The sequence below is a fragment of the Acinonyx jubatus genome, chromosome C2 (genome assembly GCF_027475565.1).
Source record: "Acinonyx jubatus isolate Ajub_Pintada_27869175 chromosome C2, VMU_Ajub_asm_v1.0, whole genome shotgun sequence".
Classification (NCBI taxonomy): Eukaryota; Metazoa; Chordata; class Mammalia; order Carnivora; family Felidae; genus Acinonyx; species Acinonyx jubatus.
In genome coordinates this window covers 870222-890686 of record NC_069384.1, presented here as the reverse complement: position 1 = coordinate 890686, position 20465 = coordinate 870222, and the positions used below count along the sequence as shown (strand labels likewise).

The 20465-nt window shown below is 58.0% G+C and overlaps 1 protein-coding gene across 28 annotated transcripts in view; it reads left to right on the top strand.

The window, feature by feature from the left end:
• Nucleotides 1–14289, top strand: part of PCBP3 (poly(rC) binding protein 3) — a 268572-nt gene extending 254283 nt beyond the window's left edge. For 16 of the 28 annotated variants that reach the window (XM_053220426.1, XM_027041383.2, XM_053220424.1 and 13 more), the window contains 5 exons: nt 4274–4352; nt 5083–5142; nt 8521–8573; nt 12281–12450; nt 13538–14289. In XM_053220426.1, coding sequence (XP_053076401.1) covers nt 4274–4352; nt 5083–5142; nt 8521–8573; nt 12281–12450; nt 13538–13574 — 399 coding nt within the window. In that variant the 3' untranslated portion in view covers nt 13575–14289. Of the gene's footprint in view, nt 1–4273; nt 4353–4630; nt 5060–5082; nt 5143–8520; nt 8574–12280; nt 12451–13537 lie in introns of those variants that run through there. The other 12 variants (XM_027041380.2, XM_027041395.2, XM_027041388.2 and 9 more) reach the window with 7 other exon arrangements.
• Nucleotides 14290–20465: the final 6176 nt, after the last annotated feature.

The window sequence follows — 20465 nt, the reverse complement described above, 5'->3', positions numbered from 1 at the left end:
ATTAACAAACCATAAAGGGAATTTGACAGACATTGTAGGTAGAGCCTTCACCTAACTCTCTTTCAATAAAGAATACAGAAGGTATTGATGGTGCAGTCGGTGAGCCTGGTGAGACATAGATTGAACTCTATACAATCCTAAACAGCCAAGGAAGTCGTGGAAACTTAGTAAGACTTGATCACATATTATGCCATTAAAAAAAAAAAACCCCACCCTCTATAAAAAATTGGAATCCTGTAGGCTCTATTCTCTTACCACAAAGCAATTAAGTTGAAATCAATAATTAAAAGATGACCTTTGAAAAAAAACCTTGTATTTACTGAAAGTTAAAGAAGACCAAAAGGCCAAAATAAATGGAGAAGCATGCCAAGTTCACGGGTAGGAACGTGAAGTATCTTTAAATGTCAATTCTCGGGGCACCTGGGTGGCTCAGTCAGTTGAGTGTCTGACTCTTGATCTCAGCTCAGGTCTTGATCTCGGGGTCGGGAGTTCAAGACCCTCACTGCAGCTTCATGCTGGGCATGAGGCCTACTTTAAAAAAATTTTTTTTAAATAAAATAAAATGTCAATTCTTCCCAAATCGAGGTACAAATGCAGTACAATTCCAATCAGAATCCTGACAGGGACTTAAGATGCTGTTTTAAAATTTGTGTTCAAGAGCAAAGACCAAGAAACATCAAGATATTAATGAAGAGACTGTATGCTAGGGAGAGCAGTCCCGGAAGATACGGAGACTTGCTGGAAGGCCGAATGACTGGAGACAGAGTGGTTTGGGCACAGGGACAGACACTGGACCAGCAGGCTATATCAGGACAGTGGGTCATCCACATGGGAAAAATAATTTAAACACTACTTATGTGTCAAGAACGTCAACACAAGAGAGGAAAATAGCACCTTTAGAAGAAAATATAGGAGACTGCCTTTCTTTTTCAGGTCAGGAAAAGCGGTCTTAAGCAAAACATAAAGCAAACCATGAAGAAAATATTAATGAGTTTCACTACATTAAAATTTTAAAAATCTGTTTCCCTAAAGACACCAAAGGGGAGTGGGGGAAATGATCTTTTCAGCATAACAGCTGAAATAGGATTAGTATCTGAAATACAAAAGGAGTTTTTGTGAATCAGCAAAAGTCAACCCAGTAGAAGAATGAGCAAAAGACGCACAATTTCACGGGAGGAAACGTGACCACCGCCTAGGCCCCCATGGCAGGCTGTTCCGAGAAGTGACGTAGCTGCATGGTGCATTCGACTCGAGATAACTGAGTTGTGGTCTCATGGATACTTAGGGTTTCAGCCTTTGTCTGCATTTAGTATTTGTCTGTTTCTCTGTTCCAACCAGTATCCATTGGAAAAGGCAAGGGACAGAGAGCTGTCCATTTCACGACACCCTGGCCCCCCTCCCCCTCCCTTTCCTTCTCCCCTCTTCCCTCCCAGCCCCGTGGAGGCCCTTGTGAATACTGAAAGTGATTATTTTTTGATGGCAGAAATACTTCAAAAAGCAGGAATCCCCCTAGCCCTTTTCCTGCTCTTGCCTTAGAAAGTGTAGAAATTGTATTCCGAGGAGATGAAGTGCTTGACTGATTAAAGGCAGAGCCAAGACCAGAGGGAGGCCAGCTGGCATCTGCCATCCGTCCACCTCTCTGCCCACCCGCTCCCTGTACCAGTGCTTATCCAGGCACTGCCGTGTGCCCGTCCAGGCTCCCCGGGACATCACTTTACATTCATGTGCGTGGGTGGAGGGGACTCATCTGTTGGTGTGGCCATTTCTCCATAAAAAGCAGCCCGTGCGTGGCAGCCAGAGACATTAGGGCTGGGACATCTGAAGCCCCTGGGGGCGGTCGTTCTCCGGCATCAGCGTGGCTGGCCTCGGGGAGTATTCATCTGGTCGTGCCCGGGCTGTGCCCAGAACACGGGCGGCCGGGCTCTGGAGCACACCCGCCTGGTGCACCCCATCTGCCTCCCTGCCGGGGGTGGGGGGGCGGCGTGGAGAGACCAGAGGAGCAGCCAGGGTGACGGAGCTGTGGACGGGCGGGTAGGGAAGCCACAGGTCGTTGGGGATGGCGCTTCCCCCATCCTGCACATCGGGACCCGCCGAGCCCACTCCGCAGAGCTGGGCGGTGCTGGGGCTAACCCAGGCTGGTTCCGCCTCCAGGGCCCCGCTCTCCACTGCCGTCCTGCCGGCACACAGCTGTGTGCTCTCGGGGGCTCAGGACAGATAGGAGAGGGCCCTGCTGTGGGCGGAGCACAGAGCAGCCCGGCCAGGGCTCCCCAAGCCCAGCAGGTGCAGCAGACCTCGTCGCACCAGGGCTGCCCCTGGGCCAAGGGCTGAAGCCCCCAGGGGTCCGGTCACACGGCAGGCTGCTCTCCTATGTGAGCACCGCATCTGCATCGAAATCCGAGCGGTGGTCAGCGCACTGTGCGCCGTGTCCCCACGTGCACGGCCTGTGCTCCAGCTTCCCGCTTGCCGTCTCCGGAAGTGGTTCCCTCCTCCATCCTGGGAACTCGTAGTTAAATGCCTGGTGGAGAAACCTTAGCCCTGTTTCCAACTCCCCCTTGAGGTGGGTTCACACCCCTGCCGGGTGTCCTCGGTGGCCCATGCTTGCTGCACGCAGGGCCCACGGCCCCGCGGCTCCCGGTCCCATCGGCTAGAGGCAGATTCATGGGACCGGTCTGCGGTCCGGCCGCTGGGCGGTGCCTCAGCCACAGACGGACGGTGTCACCCCCTCCTCAGCCTGCAGGTACTTGCTGTCTTTCTTACTCGTCCCTGAAAGAGGAGGCTTCGCTAGGCTACTTGCAACGTGTTCTGCAGGCACCTTCCCCGCAGGGTCATCCTGCCTGTGCCTCAGGCACAGCCGGTGCAGGCCATGCATCACCTCTCGTCCCTTGTGACTCCGGCGGTGTCCCGTGACGGTATTTCCGGGGTGTGTTCTTCCAACACCGTCCTCGGGGGGGCTTCGGTGCAGAGCTGCTCAGGTCACGTCAGGCTCAGCGACGTCAGGGCTTGGGAGGGGGGGGCGGGGCAGCGGGGGCGGGGTCAGCCCCCAGTCCCAGGGACCACGTTGACCCGCACCACCTCGTCAGGGACTCTTAGAGCTGAATCTGAGCCCAGGTCACCACATCCCCTGACCTATTTCTCAGGACCCCTGGGCATGATACCTGCACCCAGAGCGGCCCCACTGAGTGAGGTGTGGCCAGTGCTCCCTGGGCGGGCCCACCCCGAGTGCCACAGGTCAGGGAGCACCCCAGAAGACAGGCAGAAAGCTGCATTTCGAGGCACTCCCCCTTTCCAGGAAGGGAAGGAGAACAGAAACTAATGGCAAGGTCACAGGAGCCGGCCGGGAAAGATGGGCCGGGTGTGGCCACCTCCACTGCAGGAGCCTGCCTCACATCCCGGGGGCTCACACGGCGAGGGGTCCACCTGAAAGGGACGACCAGGAGGCCACGGGTCGGTCACGGCTGGGCCCCCAGCTGTAGCTGGGGTCCACGCGGTACGTCATCCTGTGGGGGCCGGAAGAGCCTGGACCGCACGGCCCCGCGCACGGCGAGCCCCCGTGCCCGCCACTGCGGCCACGGGGCACGGCAGACAGGGCAGGGGCTCTCCAGGGCGGGCCGTCAGGGACACCGTGACCCTCCCCACAGTGGGAAGGGGCCCGTGGTGTTTGTCTTAGCTGCCGGCGACCCGCTCCTCTATCACCGTGAGGCCCGTCTGTGAAGGCTCTTGAGTGTCTCGGGTGTTTGCGCCTCGGGCACCATTGCTGCCTCCCCGACACACTTGTGTGACACTGGGGACGCCGGCTCCTCCCCAAGGGCCCCCTCCTGCTGGCCTCCGGGGGCTCCGGGAAGGGCCCGTCCTCGCCTCCAGAACGGAGTCCAGGGCCGACCCGAAGTGGGGCCGGGACACGTTCGCGTGGGCCCTGCTGTCCAGGGGAGGCTGGGAGCTGAGCGCGTTGCCCAGAGTGTGCGGTGCAGGCCCTGAGCCTGAGCAGGCCCGAGGACATCCTGCTGGACGTCCGGCGCTTGGCTGTGGGCTGGGGGTCGCCGCCCGCCAGGCCTGTGTGAGCTGCCAGGGAGTCGAGGAGAGGAAAGGAATCGGGTGCGCCGCCCAGAGGCCCATTGGTTTTCCCAGGCCAAGTCCTTGAGTTCTGCGTCTGCCATGTGTCCGCATGGCCCCTCTCTATCTATTTGTACAACGTTCTGTTACTGCCTTTTTAATTTGGTGTGACTTGTGCTCAATGACAATAATCTTCTTAGCTCTCGTGTCCCTCCTACCCCAGCAGTTGACCAAGCTCCACCAGCTGGCCATGCAGCAAACCCCCTTTCCTCCCCTCGGACAGACCAACCCCGCTTTCCCCGGTACGTACCCAGCTGCCCTTTCTGACCTCCTCTCTTCTCACCTGGGGACTCTCTTTCTGAACGGTCTTATTCAGGGCGGTGAGCAGAGCAGGTACAGTTGTAGTTGTGGATGCCAAGAGCGCAGTGTAGACACGTAGCAGTGTGCACGTTGCAGAGGGCCGGGCGGGGAGGTCTGCGTGTGTCTCCTGTGGTAGGGTAGTCACCTCACGGCTGGCCTTCTTGGGAAGAGATGTCCCGTCTGCCCCCTCGGGTCCATGCCTGCTCTCCACTGCACACAGGCGTCCTGGAGGTCCCTCCTGCTGGACGCACCACCCACTTGGCCAGCCCTGAAGTCTGTTCTCCAGGAGCAAGAGCTCAGACGAGCAGACGGATGCCCTTCTGCAGGAGGCCGGTGCACATCCCAGGAGTGACACCTGCCCAGGACGGCACCCAGCCCTGCCCCGGGGAAAACTGAGATGAGCCAGCCCCCGGCCCGGGGCGCGGTCACCATCAGCACCCTACTGGGCACAGGGGCGGGGGTGGGCCTTAGCCCGCACTGTCTGGCCAGCTGGGCGTGCGTTCCTCCCGGATGACGGCAGGGCATCGCCTCGGTGGCTGAGTGGGTGACAACACACGGACATGCTGGTCTGCCGTGCATGCGCCAGTCAGATTTTGAGCTTCCCTAGTTGAAGTGACCTTGCTTATCTCCTTGAGGGCAAAACATTAAATCTGTTTCTTCTTTGCTCTCCAGGAGAAAAGCTGCCTTTACACTCCTCCGAAGAAGCTCAAAATCTGATGGGCCAGTCGTCAGGTAAAACAAAAGCACACTAAACGGAGAGAGAGCAGGCCCAGAAGGCCGTGCGTCCGCCCCTGCTCGGGCTCCGGGTCACTGACCTGGCGGGAGGAGGGGCGAGGAGGCCCGATCGCGTCTGCCACGGGGACTGCGAGCGCCTCAGCGAGGGGCCAGTGCCGTCAGGGGACAGAGCCCGAGCGGCCGGCGCCAGGCCTGCACGTGCAGTTCACAGCTTCCGTGTCCGCCAAGTGGGTCAGTCCCGAGTCTCTGATGGCCACTGAAGGCCCCACACGTGGTGGGCCACCGTCTGCGTTGCCACATATTCTCTGGGTGGCACGGCGCGTGGGGGCCTGCCGGAAAGAATTTACCATGACGTGTGCTTTCCGGGGATGCGTTTTGTAGGAGACACGGCCCGCCGTCAGGGAGCAGAGGCCCCCGGGCCCGATCTGTCTGCACCCGTTGTGGCTGCGTGAAGATGCGCCTAGGCTGTGGCAGGGCAGACACGGGTCTGCGGGTCCCAGTACCCAGGGCGGGTGGGGAGCGAAGCCACTTGAGAGCTTGCGGCGGGCGGAGCGGTCTCCCCGTGAGGCGCCACCCGCTCTCCCGTCCCACTCAGGGTCGGGGCAGAAGAGCAAGTGTCCAGCTGAAAGGGAATGCAGGAGGGCAGCGCTCCTGGCGCGAGCCGGCTGTCACCCCGTCCGTGTGTGCTGGGCCCCAGAGCCTAGCTGTGCGCCTGGGGCTCTGGGGGCGTCTCCGGGCGAGACGCCGGCTCTGACAATCAGAGCGCCCCACGTGGGTTCCATCGCGGCGCAGCCTTTAACTCAGTTCATGCAGAATTTAGCGAATGGGAATTAGAGACAAACTTTTACAGGATGTAGATACCGACCCTTACTGAGTTGCACATCTAGGTGGTAACGCACGTGTGCCTGCGAGCCCTCTGCCGTTTATACGGGGTTTCGTACCGCTGCCCAGCGACCGCCTTCCGGAGACGGCCGGGACCCAAGGGCCTGGCTCACCCGGGACCCACGGCCCCCATCCTGCCGGCCACCCACCTCCCCTGTCACGGCTCCCCCAGCACCGCCTCCGGGCCCCAAGGACACGGGGCACATGTGCACACGACCTCTTTAAGGGGTCCCTGTGATGACTTCCCACCCGAGGCCCCATGGGACCCACAGGGAGAGCGTGCACACACACGTGTCCCACCATGGCAGCCGGTGGAGTAGGATGTGTGGTGACAAGGGGCGACGTCACCGCTGCTCCCAAAGCCGGCTCGAGCTCGCGTGGCGAAGCTTGACTCATCCAAGCACGTGGAATGTCAGCATATCGTGAGAGAGGATCCCTGCTGGGGCACGGGGTCCTGAGGCACAAGAGCAGATGTGTCTCCAAATCACCAGCTTAATTTCAGTACCTTCTTAAAGAGAAGTCTAATACTTTCCTCCCCTGGATCAAAATATACCAAGGTGAACCGATGGGACTCTTGTCGTTACGTCCGACCCAGATGAGGCTGTTCAGGAGTTCCTGTAAGGATGCAGACAGGACTGAGGAAATCTCTTAAATGACGTTTTGGGTGTCGCTATTTATGGAATGTGTATAGATGCTTGAACAACCAAGTGATTGTACTGGAAGCGCCTTTGTGAAAAGAACGCGATAAAGAACAGAAACTTGATTTGGCAAAAGGAGACAACAATTTGGGATGAATTAGTTCATTCAGGACATGCCAACTGACCGCCCCCCCCTTCCCCGCCCAGGCAAGACGGGTCCCGGTAGGGTCTCTCATGGCAGAGACTGAGGACCGCGGTGCATCTGGTGTTGGGGACACGAGTGCCATAGGAGATGCAGGAAGAGGGGAGGAGGCCGTGGTGGGGGCAGGACCCCGCCGGATGGTCTGGGACGGTCTTGAAGGCATCTGACCCGTGTGTCCTTAGGACCCTCTGGGCCCGTGGAGAGTAGACCAAGGGGCAGGGACAGAGGCAGGAGCCAGGAGCGGGGAGACAAGAGGTCTGGGGCTCTGGAATATTCTGACGGTACCAGCCGGGCTGCGACGGTTGGCTGCGTGTACAGACTCCGGGGTCTGGGCTGCGCTCGGACGCGCGTGGGGCCTGCCGGGAGGAAGGGGGGTGTCCACTGTGGACTTGGTGCTTGTGATGCCTCCAGACAAGGAGACAAGTGCTGAGGGCAGGGAGCCTGCCCAGCACGGGCTCTGTTGACCCTGTTTCCAGACCAAAAGCGGATCCTGTCCTGTGAGTCGTCTGAGAAGTGGTCTTTGATGTGGCAGGCCCTGAGCTGACACTGGCAAAGCTAAAACTTGGGGGCCTGGCGACCAACTAGGCCTGTGTCTGCACTTAGAACACCGATGTCGGCTCACTGCTGCATCACGGGGCTGTCTGGGCCGCAGAGCAGTTTGGGGCAGAAGGCAGTTAGGGGCAGCTGGACCAGGGGTGCAGAGGGGGCCGAGAGCCCAGACACACACACACACACACACACACACACACACGACCAGGGGTGCAGAGGGGGCCGAGAGCCCCCCCCACACACACACACACGACCAAGTGTGCAGAGGGGGCCGAGAGCCCAGACACACACACGTGCGCACACACACACACACACACACACGACCATGGGTGCAGAGGGGGCCGAGAGCCCAGACACACACACACACACACACACACACACACACACACACACACCCCCGAGAGCCCAGACACACACACACACACACACACACACACACACATGACCAGGGGTGCAGAGGGGGCCGAGAGCCCAGACACGCACGCACACGCACACACACGCACACACACACACACACACACGACCAAGGGTGCAGAGGGGGCCAAGAGCCCAGACACACACACACACACACACACACACACACACGACCAGGGGTGCAGAGGGGGCTGAGAGCCCAGGGACACACACACACACACACACACACACACACACACACACGACCAAGGGTGCAGAGGGGGCCAAGAGCCCAGACACACACACACACACACACACACACGACCAGGGGTGCAGAGGGGGCCGAGAGCCCAGGGACACACACACACACACACACACACACGACCAGGGGTGCAGAGGGGGCCGAGAGCCCAGGGGCACACACACACACACACACACACACACACGCATGCAAAGAGCCGCTCAGCATGGGTCCCCCAGCAGTCTGTGAAGGGCATCCCGAGCCATCACGCACAGGAGTAAAACCACGAGGTGCCCATGCTCAGGCATTCTTTTCCTTGTTTCGAGAGAAGCTGGGGCTCCAGCGGTTGGTTGCGGTTTGGGACTGAGCTCACTCACAGAGCCTGGGCCCATGTGGGCCGTGTGGGCGGGTGCTGGGCTTGACATGAGCCACCTGCTACCAGGCTAACCGTGTCCCCTTGGTGTGCCCAGGTCTGGACGTCAGCCCCCCGGCCAGTACTCACGAGCTCACCATTCCCAACGATGTGAGTATGCCTGAACCCTCGCCCAACCCCACCCTGCCCGGGACCACTCCCCACCTTCCCATGGCTAGGTGCAATGTCCACAGACGGCATGTGATGTCACACCCCTGAGATTCTAGACAGGAAAGGGGGGTGGGGTTTTATTCAGGATTCAGATGCCAGAGCTGGCCACAGGCCCAAGACCCCCGAGTCTCCCATCTAAAGAGTCTGCTTCAGGGTTGGCCCTTAAGGAACAGGTGGTCCAGGAATGCTCTGGAGTGGACCTGCCCCGTGCACCCCGGGCCTCAGGGGGTCTGGGGTTCCCGCAAGCAGGGTGCCCCGGGTGTGTCTGGATGCCTGTATTTGGTGCCCACTGCCTGTTCCCGCCCAGGGCTCAGCTGAGCCACATGCTCAGCCCTACCCACTTTGTCCTCTGAACCCTTGGATTATCCTAAAGATGCAGACTCTGATCCCAAACCAAGACACCAGGGTAGGTGTGGGCCACGTGTCCTGGAGGGACAGCTGTCCATACCCACAGAGGAGGCTGCTGTGTGGGCGACGTGGCCTTCCCAGCTCACCTGTCATTTGGCCTCTTCAACCCTAGAACTGAGGCCTTTCCTGAGGATCCTTCACTGCTTTGCCCCTTGAACCAGCTGGGCAGGAAGTCCCTCCTCTTCCTTAAGAGAAGCACGGAGTCGTGGCTTCAGGGGGATGGTCCCTCGTGAGTGTGGACAGAGATGAGCAGTAGGGCAGGAGAGGAGTGAGGCATAGGGCCAGAGGAAGGGACCGCCCCCCACCCCCAGGAAACACCCCCTCGTCGGGGCCCTGGTGGCCAGCCGCAGGCCCGGAGCCTTCACGGGTGACGTGCTCCTGCGTCCTCCAAGGGAGAGTGTTTCTGCTCCCGGGGCTCCCTGCTCTGTCCTCCCGCGTGACGATCCTTGAGCAGCCCCCAGTCTTCCCCCACGTGGTAGCTGTAGGGACCACTCTCTGCTGTGGGGCTTCTCCTCCCAGCCTCTGCTGAAACCATTGCACTAACGACAGGCACCTTCCTCTTGTCCGGGCCTTCCTTCTAAGCAGAGATGAGCCCAGGGGGCAAACGGGACAGGATGAGGCTGTCTGGGAGAGCGGGGTGCATCCTGGGCACACACGTGCCACCTTGCCCCCAGCGCCGTGCTGCCAGCCTCCTCCGGGGGAGGGTGTCTTCTCGGATCCGCGTGCTCTGAGGGGGCTCATCCTGGGAGGAGACCTTGTGACAGCTCTGCTGGGGACTTTCTCGTGCCCCCCCGCCCCAACCCCCCCGGGGAGGCACCTGTGCCCAGAGCCCATGTCCAGATGCACGCCTGCCATACCGCACTTCTCTGTCCCTGGTCAAAGCTAGACTGCAAAGGGAGGTCCTGCCCACACCTACGTGTGGCCACAGCCTCTGGATGGCAGGCACGTGCAGTGACCTACGTCACACATAGGTTCCACAGTCTGGCCGCCTGCCGGCGAGGCCACAGGGACCCAGTTGGGGTCAGGGCCGGCAGCCGTGTGTGGGGCTGCCTGTGGTGGTGGTCCTGTACTCCCCTGGCCTTGGTATCATTGGCTTGGGCTGGTGTCACTTTAGGCGCTCACTGCCTGTTTCAGAACTCACTCGGCCCATGCTGTCGCCGTGCATGCAGTTACCTTACACTTGGGCCCTGTCCCCGGTCCCCACCCACATCACCCAGAGACCTAAGGGTCAGACAGCGGTTCCTCTGGGGTTCAGCTTTGGATGCAGTTAGGAGGGACCGTGTTACTTGAAAGCATCTCTGTCACCTTCCTTTGGGTTCCTCTTGGGGCTCACGGTGAGAGCAGAGGGCTGGGCATGGGCTGGGTGCCCGCAGGGTCAGGAGACCCAGAGAGGCCAGGTGCGGGGCCCCTAAGCTGCTCCTGCCAGATTAGGGAGGCCTCTTACTTGTCGCATCCCTTTTCTAGCTGCTGAGGACACAGCCACCAGCCACGAGAGCCGTGTACTCAGCCCCGTGTCCCTGTCGGTAGCGCTCGTGCTCTCAGTGTTGTCTGGAAGAGGGACGTGTTCCACCTGAGTAAGGAGTGAGGGGCGGCTTCAGGGCCGAGCCCCCAGCCTGGCAGAGGGGAGCTCAGGGCCCCTCAGGTGTGAGGCCCCCGGGAAGAATCAAGGGCTGGGCATCAGGACGTTTTCAGCAAGAAAATAGGAAGAGGAAGATATTTGAGAGAACGTGGGTCTTCGTGCCAGACAGAGGAGATCATTTCCTCAAATAGGCTTTACTGGAGGAGAAAACAAGCCGGTTCTGCAGGAGGCTCTTAGCTCAGCTGGGGCTACTTGCACTGAAGGGGGAAGGTTCTAGAAGGGAGATGGGGCTGCTAGTGGCCAAAGTGTGAGGATGGGAGGGGAGGAAGCCCAGGGGCCCTCCTGAGCACTGGCATCTTCTGGGGACTGGCCCCACATGCTCCCTCCATCAGGGGCCGGTGCTGCGCCCATGCCAGCCCACATGCCCAGCCGTCACCTGCCTGCCCCACTGGGGAGCCGCTCTCAAGATTCCTCTGCGGCCGGGGAAGGACAAGTCAAAGATCCAGAAGGGTGACCCTGGAAGTCACTCTCACAGACCTTGAGGGGTGGGGCCTGGTGTGCAGTGGGCGGGGCCTGGGTGGGGGCAGGGCCTCGGGAGATGGGGGCAGGAGGTAGAGGAAGCCGGGCAGCTCTGGAGCAGATGCGTCTTTCTGGACGTCTGGAGAGATTGATGGTGCAGTGAGACAGCCGACCTAACCCCAGAAAGGAGAGCAGAACTGAGATGCTGCAGGTCACCTTAGGGATGAGAGCGAGTCGGGACGCACCTGTGTCCCCACGAGCTGCGGTCACTGCCTAGGTGCTGAGGTGTGTCGTGTGTAAATGGGCTTCCTCCCCACGCACCGTCCCACACCGTCTCCAGCCCCTCCGTCAGACGTCTCTGAGGCTGGAACAGAAGACTTCCCCACAGGGCTGCCCCGGGCCCGCCCCGGGCCCACCCCGGCCCGTGTGTGCTCTCAGAGCTGCCCTTGGCGGCCCCTGGCTAAGGGCAGTGCCCCGTTCTGCCCTTGGTAAACACCAAGAGGTGCCAGCTGCCCCCTGTGGAGGCCTCTCTGGGGCCCTACTGCCCCTACACTGCAGGGTGGGCCCCCACAGAGAGTTGGTCTAGACCCCAGGCTGCCGTCCAGCCCCATGCGTGGCTGCCTCTGTGTCCCAAGGGGCCCCGGCTCTGGTCCTTCTGACTGCTTGATTCATGATGACTGACTACTCCTTCAGATGGCCCAGAGTGCCCAGAGGTCACTGCTTCCCACCTAAACGGGTCACACGGTGGGAAGGAAAGGGAACATCCGATGCGTCCTCAGACTTTCACCCAGGCTCATCAAGAGACAGGTTTTAGGCAGCAACAAGCTTTAAACTGGCTTCAAACACTTCTCCAGCCGAGGACGCGGCCAAGAGGGCCCTGGTGCTGGCACCTGTGTGCTCCCCGGTGCCCAGGCCCTGAAGGGCACCAGGGCAGGTGACACAGCAGGTGCCTCTCGGCCTGCGGACCTGTCAGGACTGTGGCAGCAGGGGCACCAGGCAGGGCCTGGCCGTCGGCAGCCTGGAGTTCGTGGAGTGGGGCGCAGACCAAGGTTAGGCTGTCCAGGGGCCTCCCCAGGGCCCTGTGCACACTCAGCTGGGGTGGGGTCCCTTCTCTAAGGAAGTCCTCTGTCCTTTTTTCTAGCTAATAGGCTGCATAATTGGACGCCAAGGGACCAAAATCAATGAAATTCGACAGATGTCTGGAGCTCAGATCAAAATCGCCAATGCCACAGAAGGGTCATCGGAGCGCCAGATCACCATCACGGGGACCCCAGCCAACATCAGCCTTGCCCAGTACCTCATCAATGCCAGGTGAGTGTTCACAAGGCCCTGCCCAATGTGTTGCTGGCAGACAGGGTGCTCAGGGGGACTGGAGGGCCCTGGTGGGAGCTCGGACCCCTGTGTCCTCTGGGGGCTTCTGTCTCCTGGCCGGGGGTGGGGGTGGGCGTGATGGAGACAGTCACCACACCGACTCGGGCCCCCACACCCCCTCTGCACGTTCACACCTGACCGTTCACCATGGAGCGTCTCCAGTGCAGGGCTAGGTCGTTACAGGCCGGAGCGTTTCCGGGAAGGCCAGGGGTCAGCCAAACACTTGGGTTGATTCGGTTATGTGGTTTCAGAGATCACAGTACCGGGCCATTCTGCTCCCACGCGCCCCTTCCCCGCCACCCAGACCCCGCTGAGCAGCGGATCCAGGGACTGTGTGAGGGTCAGAGGTTAGGCCGTGGGGCAGGTGAGGTCCTGGGGCTGGGACGCTCACCTCAGCTGCCCTGCCCAGGCGCATGTTGGAGAGCACGTGACCACACCCGGGGAGGCAGGACCCTCCTCTTTAACTCGGAACGTCTGGGCTCTCAGAAGGCCGTCTCCACTCCGCGGTGCCCCTCCTGCAGCGGCTGCGTACAGATGGTTGTGGTGGCCTGTGCTTGTCCATGGGGTTATTGTCACTCCGCTGATGTGGTGACAGGGAAGGCAGACCCCGCCGACCTGGTCGCCGGTGGGTCCTCCTCCCTCTGCTCTGCTTTGGTCTCCAGTCATGGCCACACATCTGTCACAGCCAAGAGGGAGACGGACACAAAGGCTATAAGAACACACAGGGCTGAGCGCCTGGATGGCTCCGTGGGCCGAGGGTCTGTCTCTTGATTTCAGCTCAGGTCATGATCTCACGGTGCGTGGGTTCGAGTGGGTTCGAGCCCCGTGTGGGGCTCTGTGCTAACAGCGCAGAACCTGCTTGGGATTCCCTCTCTCCCACTCCTTCTCTCCCTCCCCTGCTCCCTTTCTCTCTCCCAAGATAAATAAACTTAAAAAAAACAAAAACACACGAGGTGAGCCTTTCGCTTCTGGAACCGTTTTATGAGAACATTGTGACCTGTCTCCTCTGTGCTTCTGTGTCTTCCAGGCTGACGTCTGAGGTCACTGGGATGGGCGCACTCTAATCCTGCCCTTCGGCCTCCGCTCCGTGAACCTGACCTCCACCCGGCTCGCACACTCTGTACAGACCGCCCACCTGCCCTGCGTCGCAAATATAAATAGAGGTTTTCTTTACTAACGAAAGTTATATGCCGTAGACATACACACCAACAGAGCAAATCTATATTCTCTCTGTGTCAGCTCCAGGCTCTGTCCCCGATACCTCTCTGGGAATTAATTTATGCTCGTCTGTTCATGCATTGGCATGCAGTGTTAATTATTTTAAATGCTTTGGGGGCATTCCCATCTGTGACATTTTAGAAATACTGTCCCTTAGTGTCAGTGTACCTGTTAAAGAATTGGTTTGACATTCCGACAGCACTTCCCACAAGCCGTCTCTCCCAGAACCGTGGTTGCTTTGAACGGGTTCGCTCCCGCCCAGCTGTTCCCCCACCCCGTGCTGACTCTGCTCCCCGAAGCCTGTGCTCACTCCCACGTGCCCACCGGGCCTGCGCTGGGGGCAGGGGCGCGCTCCCTCTGTTGCGGGGAAGGAGAACGGAGGACAGGGTCCTAACCCACTGTGCAGGTGAGGCCGTGGGTGCTGGAGTCTTGACCTCACTGAGTCGTCGCGTCATGTGCTGGGGACGCACGCGTGGGCCCCCAGGCATCTTCCAGGGTGGCTGGCCAGGAAGCGCCTCTGCACCATGGCAGAGTTCAATAAATGTTGTGCGCTGCCCCCCACTGGCTCTGGCTCCTGTCTGTGCCCTCCACTTGACCCCGCCCCTGTGTGCACGTGCAGCCCCCCTCCGCCTCCCCCCCCACCCCCCGCCCATGGCCGGCCTGCTGACTACAGAAGCTGGTTCCTTCTCACATGGATTAGAATCTCATTCCCTCCCCAACTCTTCTTAAATATCTGGCTTGCAAGGTCGTTCTAGTGTTGCTTGTGCCAAACTTCCTAAAATGACAATAATGAAAATACCATTTCTAATTAGTAGAACTCACCTCTCCCACCACCACCACTGTGGGCTGGGGAGGCCGGGCCACGCACGCACGGTGACAGTAGCCACCCCCTGGCCAGAGAGTGTGGCTCTCTGCCCAGCCTGCAGAGCCATGTGCTCCACTCCAGAGCCGACGGTCAGGTCCGCTCACTGTGCTCCCCTCCAGAGCCTGCTGTGCCTCTTCCGGGCACTGAAGCCCCGGGTGGGACACCTGCACCGCCGTGGACAGCCCCCACACTCCCTCAGGACAGACAACAAAGGACCTGGGCCTCTGGCAGAGGGGGTACTCAAAGGCAGAGACCCTCAGCCTCTCCAGACCGAGCAGGCATCCAGTAGCCGGGGACAGCCTGCCCACAGTGCCTGCCTCTCAGGGCCCTTCCTGTCTGCCCTGGGTGCCCAGGCCACCCGGACACCCTGGTCGAGGGTAGGGGCTCCAGGCCCAGGAGCTGGCAGGGACGTGATGGACCCAGGCCTCCTCCGGCGCTGGGGCAGTGGATGGCCAGTGGACGGCTTGAGTAAGCATCTTAGAAGGTGAAAGAGGCCGTAGACGGAGGGTAAAGCCACGGTGGGGAGGGGTCGGAAGTGGGGTGTTCTGGAGAAGAGCGGCAGGGGGGCAGCGGGAGCTCACGCAGGTAAAAAGAAGAGAGCGGGAGATACGGGAGTGTACCCCATGTGGCTGTCTGAGCGAGGGGGGCTGCGGGGACCGACGACGCAAGGTGGGGCTCTGGGCCACAGAGCACCGTGTTCCGGAGGCATCTCAGAGGAGGACTGACAGGATTCCCAACAGATCAGAAGTGGGCTGTGAAAGAGAGGGTCCAGGCGGGCAGGAAGGCTCTTGGTCTGAGCTCTAGAAAGACGACTCGCCGTCCATGAAGGGCAGGGCTGTAGCGGTGGCCGGGGACGGGCACGCGGCTGGGCCTTGCTGGGGGTGACCGTGGAAACCTGGGCTCTGAGGTCCGCACAGTCCAGGCTGGAGACACGTGGAAGCAGGAGCCCAGGAGCGATTTGGGGAGCGCTGTGGGGGACTCCACGTGGGACACCTGGCAGGAGTCAGGAAGAGCGCCTGCGTGTCACTGACCCCAGGCCCCGTGGCGAGCTGGGCTCCAAGGAGTGGCCCCAAACCGCGGCGAGGAGGTGTCAGCAGGGCAGGCTCACACGCGCATTGCCATGCACGTGTCTGTGCGGATGCCTTCTTTCATTCCTCTTGGGTAAATAAATACCCGTGAGTGGAGGGCCTGGACCGTGTATGTGACGAGTATATTGTTTAACTTTTTAGGAAGTGTCTACATGGCTTCCAGGGGGTCGTACCATTTTACATTCTGTCCACAGTGCAGGGCGGTTCCAGGCACGGCACGTCCTCAGCGACATACGGCAATGCTCTTTGTCTCTCCTGTTAGCCATCCAGGGGCGTGTGAGGTGGTAGCTCATTGTGGCTTCAGTCTGCATTTCCCTGATGACAGTGACACTGAGTTTCCTTTCTTGTGCTTATTGGACATCTATACCTTCTTTGCTGAAGTGTGTGTTCAAAATTTTTGCCAGTTTCTTAGTGTGTTTTTTAATTAAGTTTTGAGTCTTTATATATTCTTTTAAAAAAAAATTTTTAACATTTATTTTTGAGAGAGACAGAGTGCCAGCAGGGGAGGGGCAGAGGGAGAGGGAGACACAGAATCGGAAGGGGGCTCCAGGCTCCAGGCTCGGAGCTGTCAGCACAGAGCCCAACGCGGGGCTCAAGCCCACAAACTACGAGATCATGACCTGAGCTGAGGCTGGACGCTCAACCGACTGAGCCACCCGGGCGCCCCAGAGAGTCTTGGTATATTCTAACTGGGGGTCCTTTGTCACATATATGCTTCACAAATCTTTTCTTCCAGTCTGTGACTTGTGTTTTCATTCTCTCAGTGATGTCTTTTGAACAGCAGAAGTTTTTAATTTTGATCAAGTCTGATTTATCAATTTGCTGTTTCATGGACTGTGTTTTCAGTGTCTTATCTAAGACAAGAAAGATAAGACTAACCCAAGATCACAAAGATTTTCTTGTGTGTTTTCTTCTAGAAGTTTTGTGATTGTATGCCCCCTCTGAACTGCCTCTGTACCTCTATCAAAAAGCAGTTGTCCGTGTGTGTGTGGGTCTGTTCTGGGACCTCTGTTCTGTCCCATTGATCTCTTGTTTACCTTTATGCCCCAACCAAATGGTCCTGATCACTTCGGCCCTGTAATGAGTCTTGAAATCAAGTAGCGTCCGTCCTCCAAACGTGTTCTTTTTCAAAGTCGTTTTGACCATTCTAGGTCCTTTTACAGTTCCATACGAATTTTAGAATCGGTTGCTAATTTTCCACACAAAAAGTGTGCTGGGGTTTTGATGGGGGTGGCGTGGAACTTGATTAATTTGATGGCACCAGCAAGTGCAGAGAAGCAAAACTGATCTGTGTGTGTTAATCTCGTATCTTACGACCTGTGCAGCCCTGCGCCCATTTGTCCGTCTGTCCTTGAGGTTCTGCCCACTTTAGCTTTTTTTGTTTTGAAACTCTGTTACTGGGTGCGAAAATGTCTAATGTTGTTGTGTCCTCCAGATGAGTTGGCCGCTTTATTATCATGGGATGGCCTTCTTTATCCCTAGCAGGGTCCTCGTGTCCACAGTCCACTTTGTCTGATGCTGAAGTAGCCGCTCCGGTTTCCTGTCGATGAGTGTCAGCGTGGAGTATTTTCCTCATCCTTTACTCAAGCTATTTGTGTTTTATAGTTAAAATCCATTTTCTTGTAGGTCTGGGTTTTTTTATCCAAACTGATCATCTTTCTATTGGGATATCCAGACGCTGTACACAGGTCTGGATAATCATACTGTGGTTATTAATGTATTTAGACTCCAGTCCATCGCATAGCTGTTTTCTATCGGTCCCATGTAGTCTCTGTTCTGTTTTTTGTCATTTTCTGAATTTTTCTAGATTCACTTCGTATATTTATGATTCTCTTGTGTCTCCTGCGTTGGCTTATTAGCTGTAACCCTTTGTTATTTTTGAATTAGGGTTTACGGACGTGGCACAGACAGCCCCCCTTCGAATGACACACCGTTCCACATGTAGTACGCGCACCTGAAGACAGCGCCCTCTCTTGATAACCGTGCCCCACATTTTACCCACAGGTCATACGTGGTCATTATCGTTGTATAAAAACCCATGTCTTACATTTTTAGAAGAGATGACATAGGAAAAGGTCTCTACTTCCCCACAGAGTCTCCCTCTGCAGTGACTCTCGTTTCCTTATGCAGACGCAGGTGTCTGCCCGAAGCGTCCCTCACCACTTCTTGCCGCACAGGCCCGCTGGTGGCCATCTCCTTCCGGCGCTGTGTGTCCGCAAAGATCTCTACTTAATCTTTGTTCCTGAGAGAACGCCGGCTGGGTCTGCGATTCTGGTTTGGGTTTTGTGCGTTCAGCACTTTGCAGATGCCGCTTCTCGGCCCCGTCACCCCCCTGGCTTCCAGCAGGACACCTGCCGCCAGCCCTGCCTGCTGCTCTGCGTGTGACGTGTCCTCTCCTTACCGGCTCCTTCACCGTGTCTCCGTTACCGCCGGCTTCGAGCAGTTGAGTCTGGTGCGCGGGGTCGTTGCCTCACGTGGCCTGTGCCTGGTGTCCCGAGCTGTTGGGTGCTGCGTGGGTTGACGGCGTTTGTCACATCGGGGGCGTTTTCAGCCATTCTTTCCTCAGGTACATTTTCTGCCCCCAGCTCACTCCCTCCTCTCTTTCAGGGTCTCCAGTCACACATCTGTTACACCTCTCAAAGGGGCCCCAGCTCACTGCTGCTCTTTTCATTTTTAACTGGTTTGTCTGAGCAGTTTTCATTTTGACCATTTACAGAGATGCCTTCAAGTTCGCCAGCCGTTCTGCTGGGGCGACCAGGCCGCCATCCCCTCCAGTCCTTCCAGATGATCCTTTCTTTAACTTGAGGACCCTCCTGACACGCGTGCGCTGACGGGGCCCTGTGAATGCAGAAGAGGGACCTCCCCCTGTAGCTCTGTCCTTTCTGACACTCTGCCCCCCCCGCTCACCCGCCCCGGTCTCCCCGGCGGCTGGCGAGTTCTTGTCCTCTCCATCTGCACCACGGCCCGGGGACTCTCCAGCCTCCAACGGGGACAAGTGTGGGGCTCACCTGCTTTGCTTCCTTCTGCTCTGGGCTCGTTCCGTTTCGCTGCCTTCACCCACCGCGTGGAAAATCACGGTTCTGTTGTTTTCTGTTTTCTGTATTGGCTTTTCTTGTTTCACGCTGAAAGATGAATCCATTCCTTGTAGTTCCGTTTTGGTGAGAAGCAAAAGTCTCCTGGTTTGTTTTATTTGCCGCTGCATTTTTTAAGTTTATCAATTTAGAGAGCGTGTGTGTGCTCGTGTGCCAGAGGGGCAGAGAGAGAGAGAGAGAGAGAGAGAGAGAGAGAATCCCAAGCAAGCTCCTCACTCGGCGCAGAGCCTGATGTGGGGCTGGAACCCACAACCGTGAGATCAGGACCCGAGCCAAAACCAAGAGTCAGCCACTTAACAGACTGAACCCCCAGGCGCCCCTGTTTGCTGCTGCCTTTTATATACACGTTCCCCATTATTTTGATTAAATCTTCGTCAACTGTTTTGAATAAGCTGATCACATTGTTTATTTCACGTTCACATTTCTCTAAGGGCTCTGATAAACTATCGAATTCAGAGTTAGTTTAATCATTTCAGTTACTTGAAAACTGCCATTTTTTATCAGGACTGCTGAAAGATGAACCTCTTTAAAACGTAGTAATTGCAGCACCCTGTGTGAGCGCCGGATGTTCCTTCTGGTCCCAGTGCCTCCTCTGACCTGTGTCATCCCAGGGAACATGGACTCCCGCCCGCTAAAGACACCAGATACCTGCCGTGTGAGGCTCACGGTCTGGCGGCTGCTGACACAACCAAGTCTGCCGGGTCGAACACAACTTACACGGAAAGCAGCAAAAGCGGCCGTTAGTCCCAGACGGGAAGTTGGGACCTCATCACCGTTTGACCATTTACATTTTTCTCAGATTATCTGTTTGAGAAGCATCTCATTTGTCTATTGTAGAGCTCTCTCAAAATATACTGGGATTATGGTTTTGTGAAATCAAACCGCCGTCTTCTTTTTCTTCAGATTTTTTTCCTTAATCGAAGTGTAGTTGACACACAACATCACCTTAGTTTTGGGTGCATAGGTCACGAGAACCACCTTCTCGAAGCAGCGCTCGTCACCTCAGGGCGCAGGGACGGGGTGGAGCCCTGCCACACGGAACCCGTCCCCCACGGAGCCACGGCTGCACTCCCGTGAGCCCCGGGACACCACGGCCCAGCTTCACGCCTGTGCCTTCTTCCAGAATCTAAGTGTCCTGCCTCCTCTCTCGTATTCTCGGTGGCCTCTATTGTCTTAGCAAGTGCGGTTCTTGTCTGTGCTGTTGTGATCTTGACCATCAGCTGTCGGTTCCTGTTTTCATTAGGAAAAGAGCTTCTGCCATTGTCTTTGACATTCCACAGCTACGCCGCTCTTTGTTTGGGTGGCCTGTTGGCCTCTACTGGAGCTGTGGCCCAGGAGTCATTCTGAAAATACACCTGCTCATGTGTCATTCGGTCTGGCAACCCAAATGAACGTCGAAATTGCCGCTACGTTGTTTGGGGCAGCAGGACAGCCATCCCCTTACGTGGGACCGTGTTCACGCCCCGAGTGGCGCGTAGGTGGGAGTCTTGCCACTAAAATGTTTGCTTCTGCACACCATCTGTGGTGCCGTGTGTTCCAGGTGTGTTTGCGTATCATTTCCTCTTGAGCCGTGGCCCGCACGAGGGTGAGACACGGCACCCCTCCGGGGCCGCTGCCGGTGTGAACGCTCCTGCGCGCTGCTCTGCGCAACAGGCGCGTTCCCGACGGGAGAGGGCGTCTGTGACCGGGGGA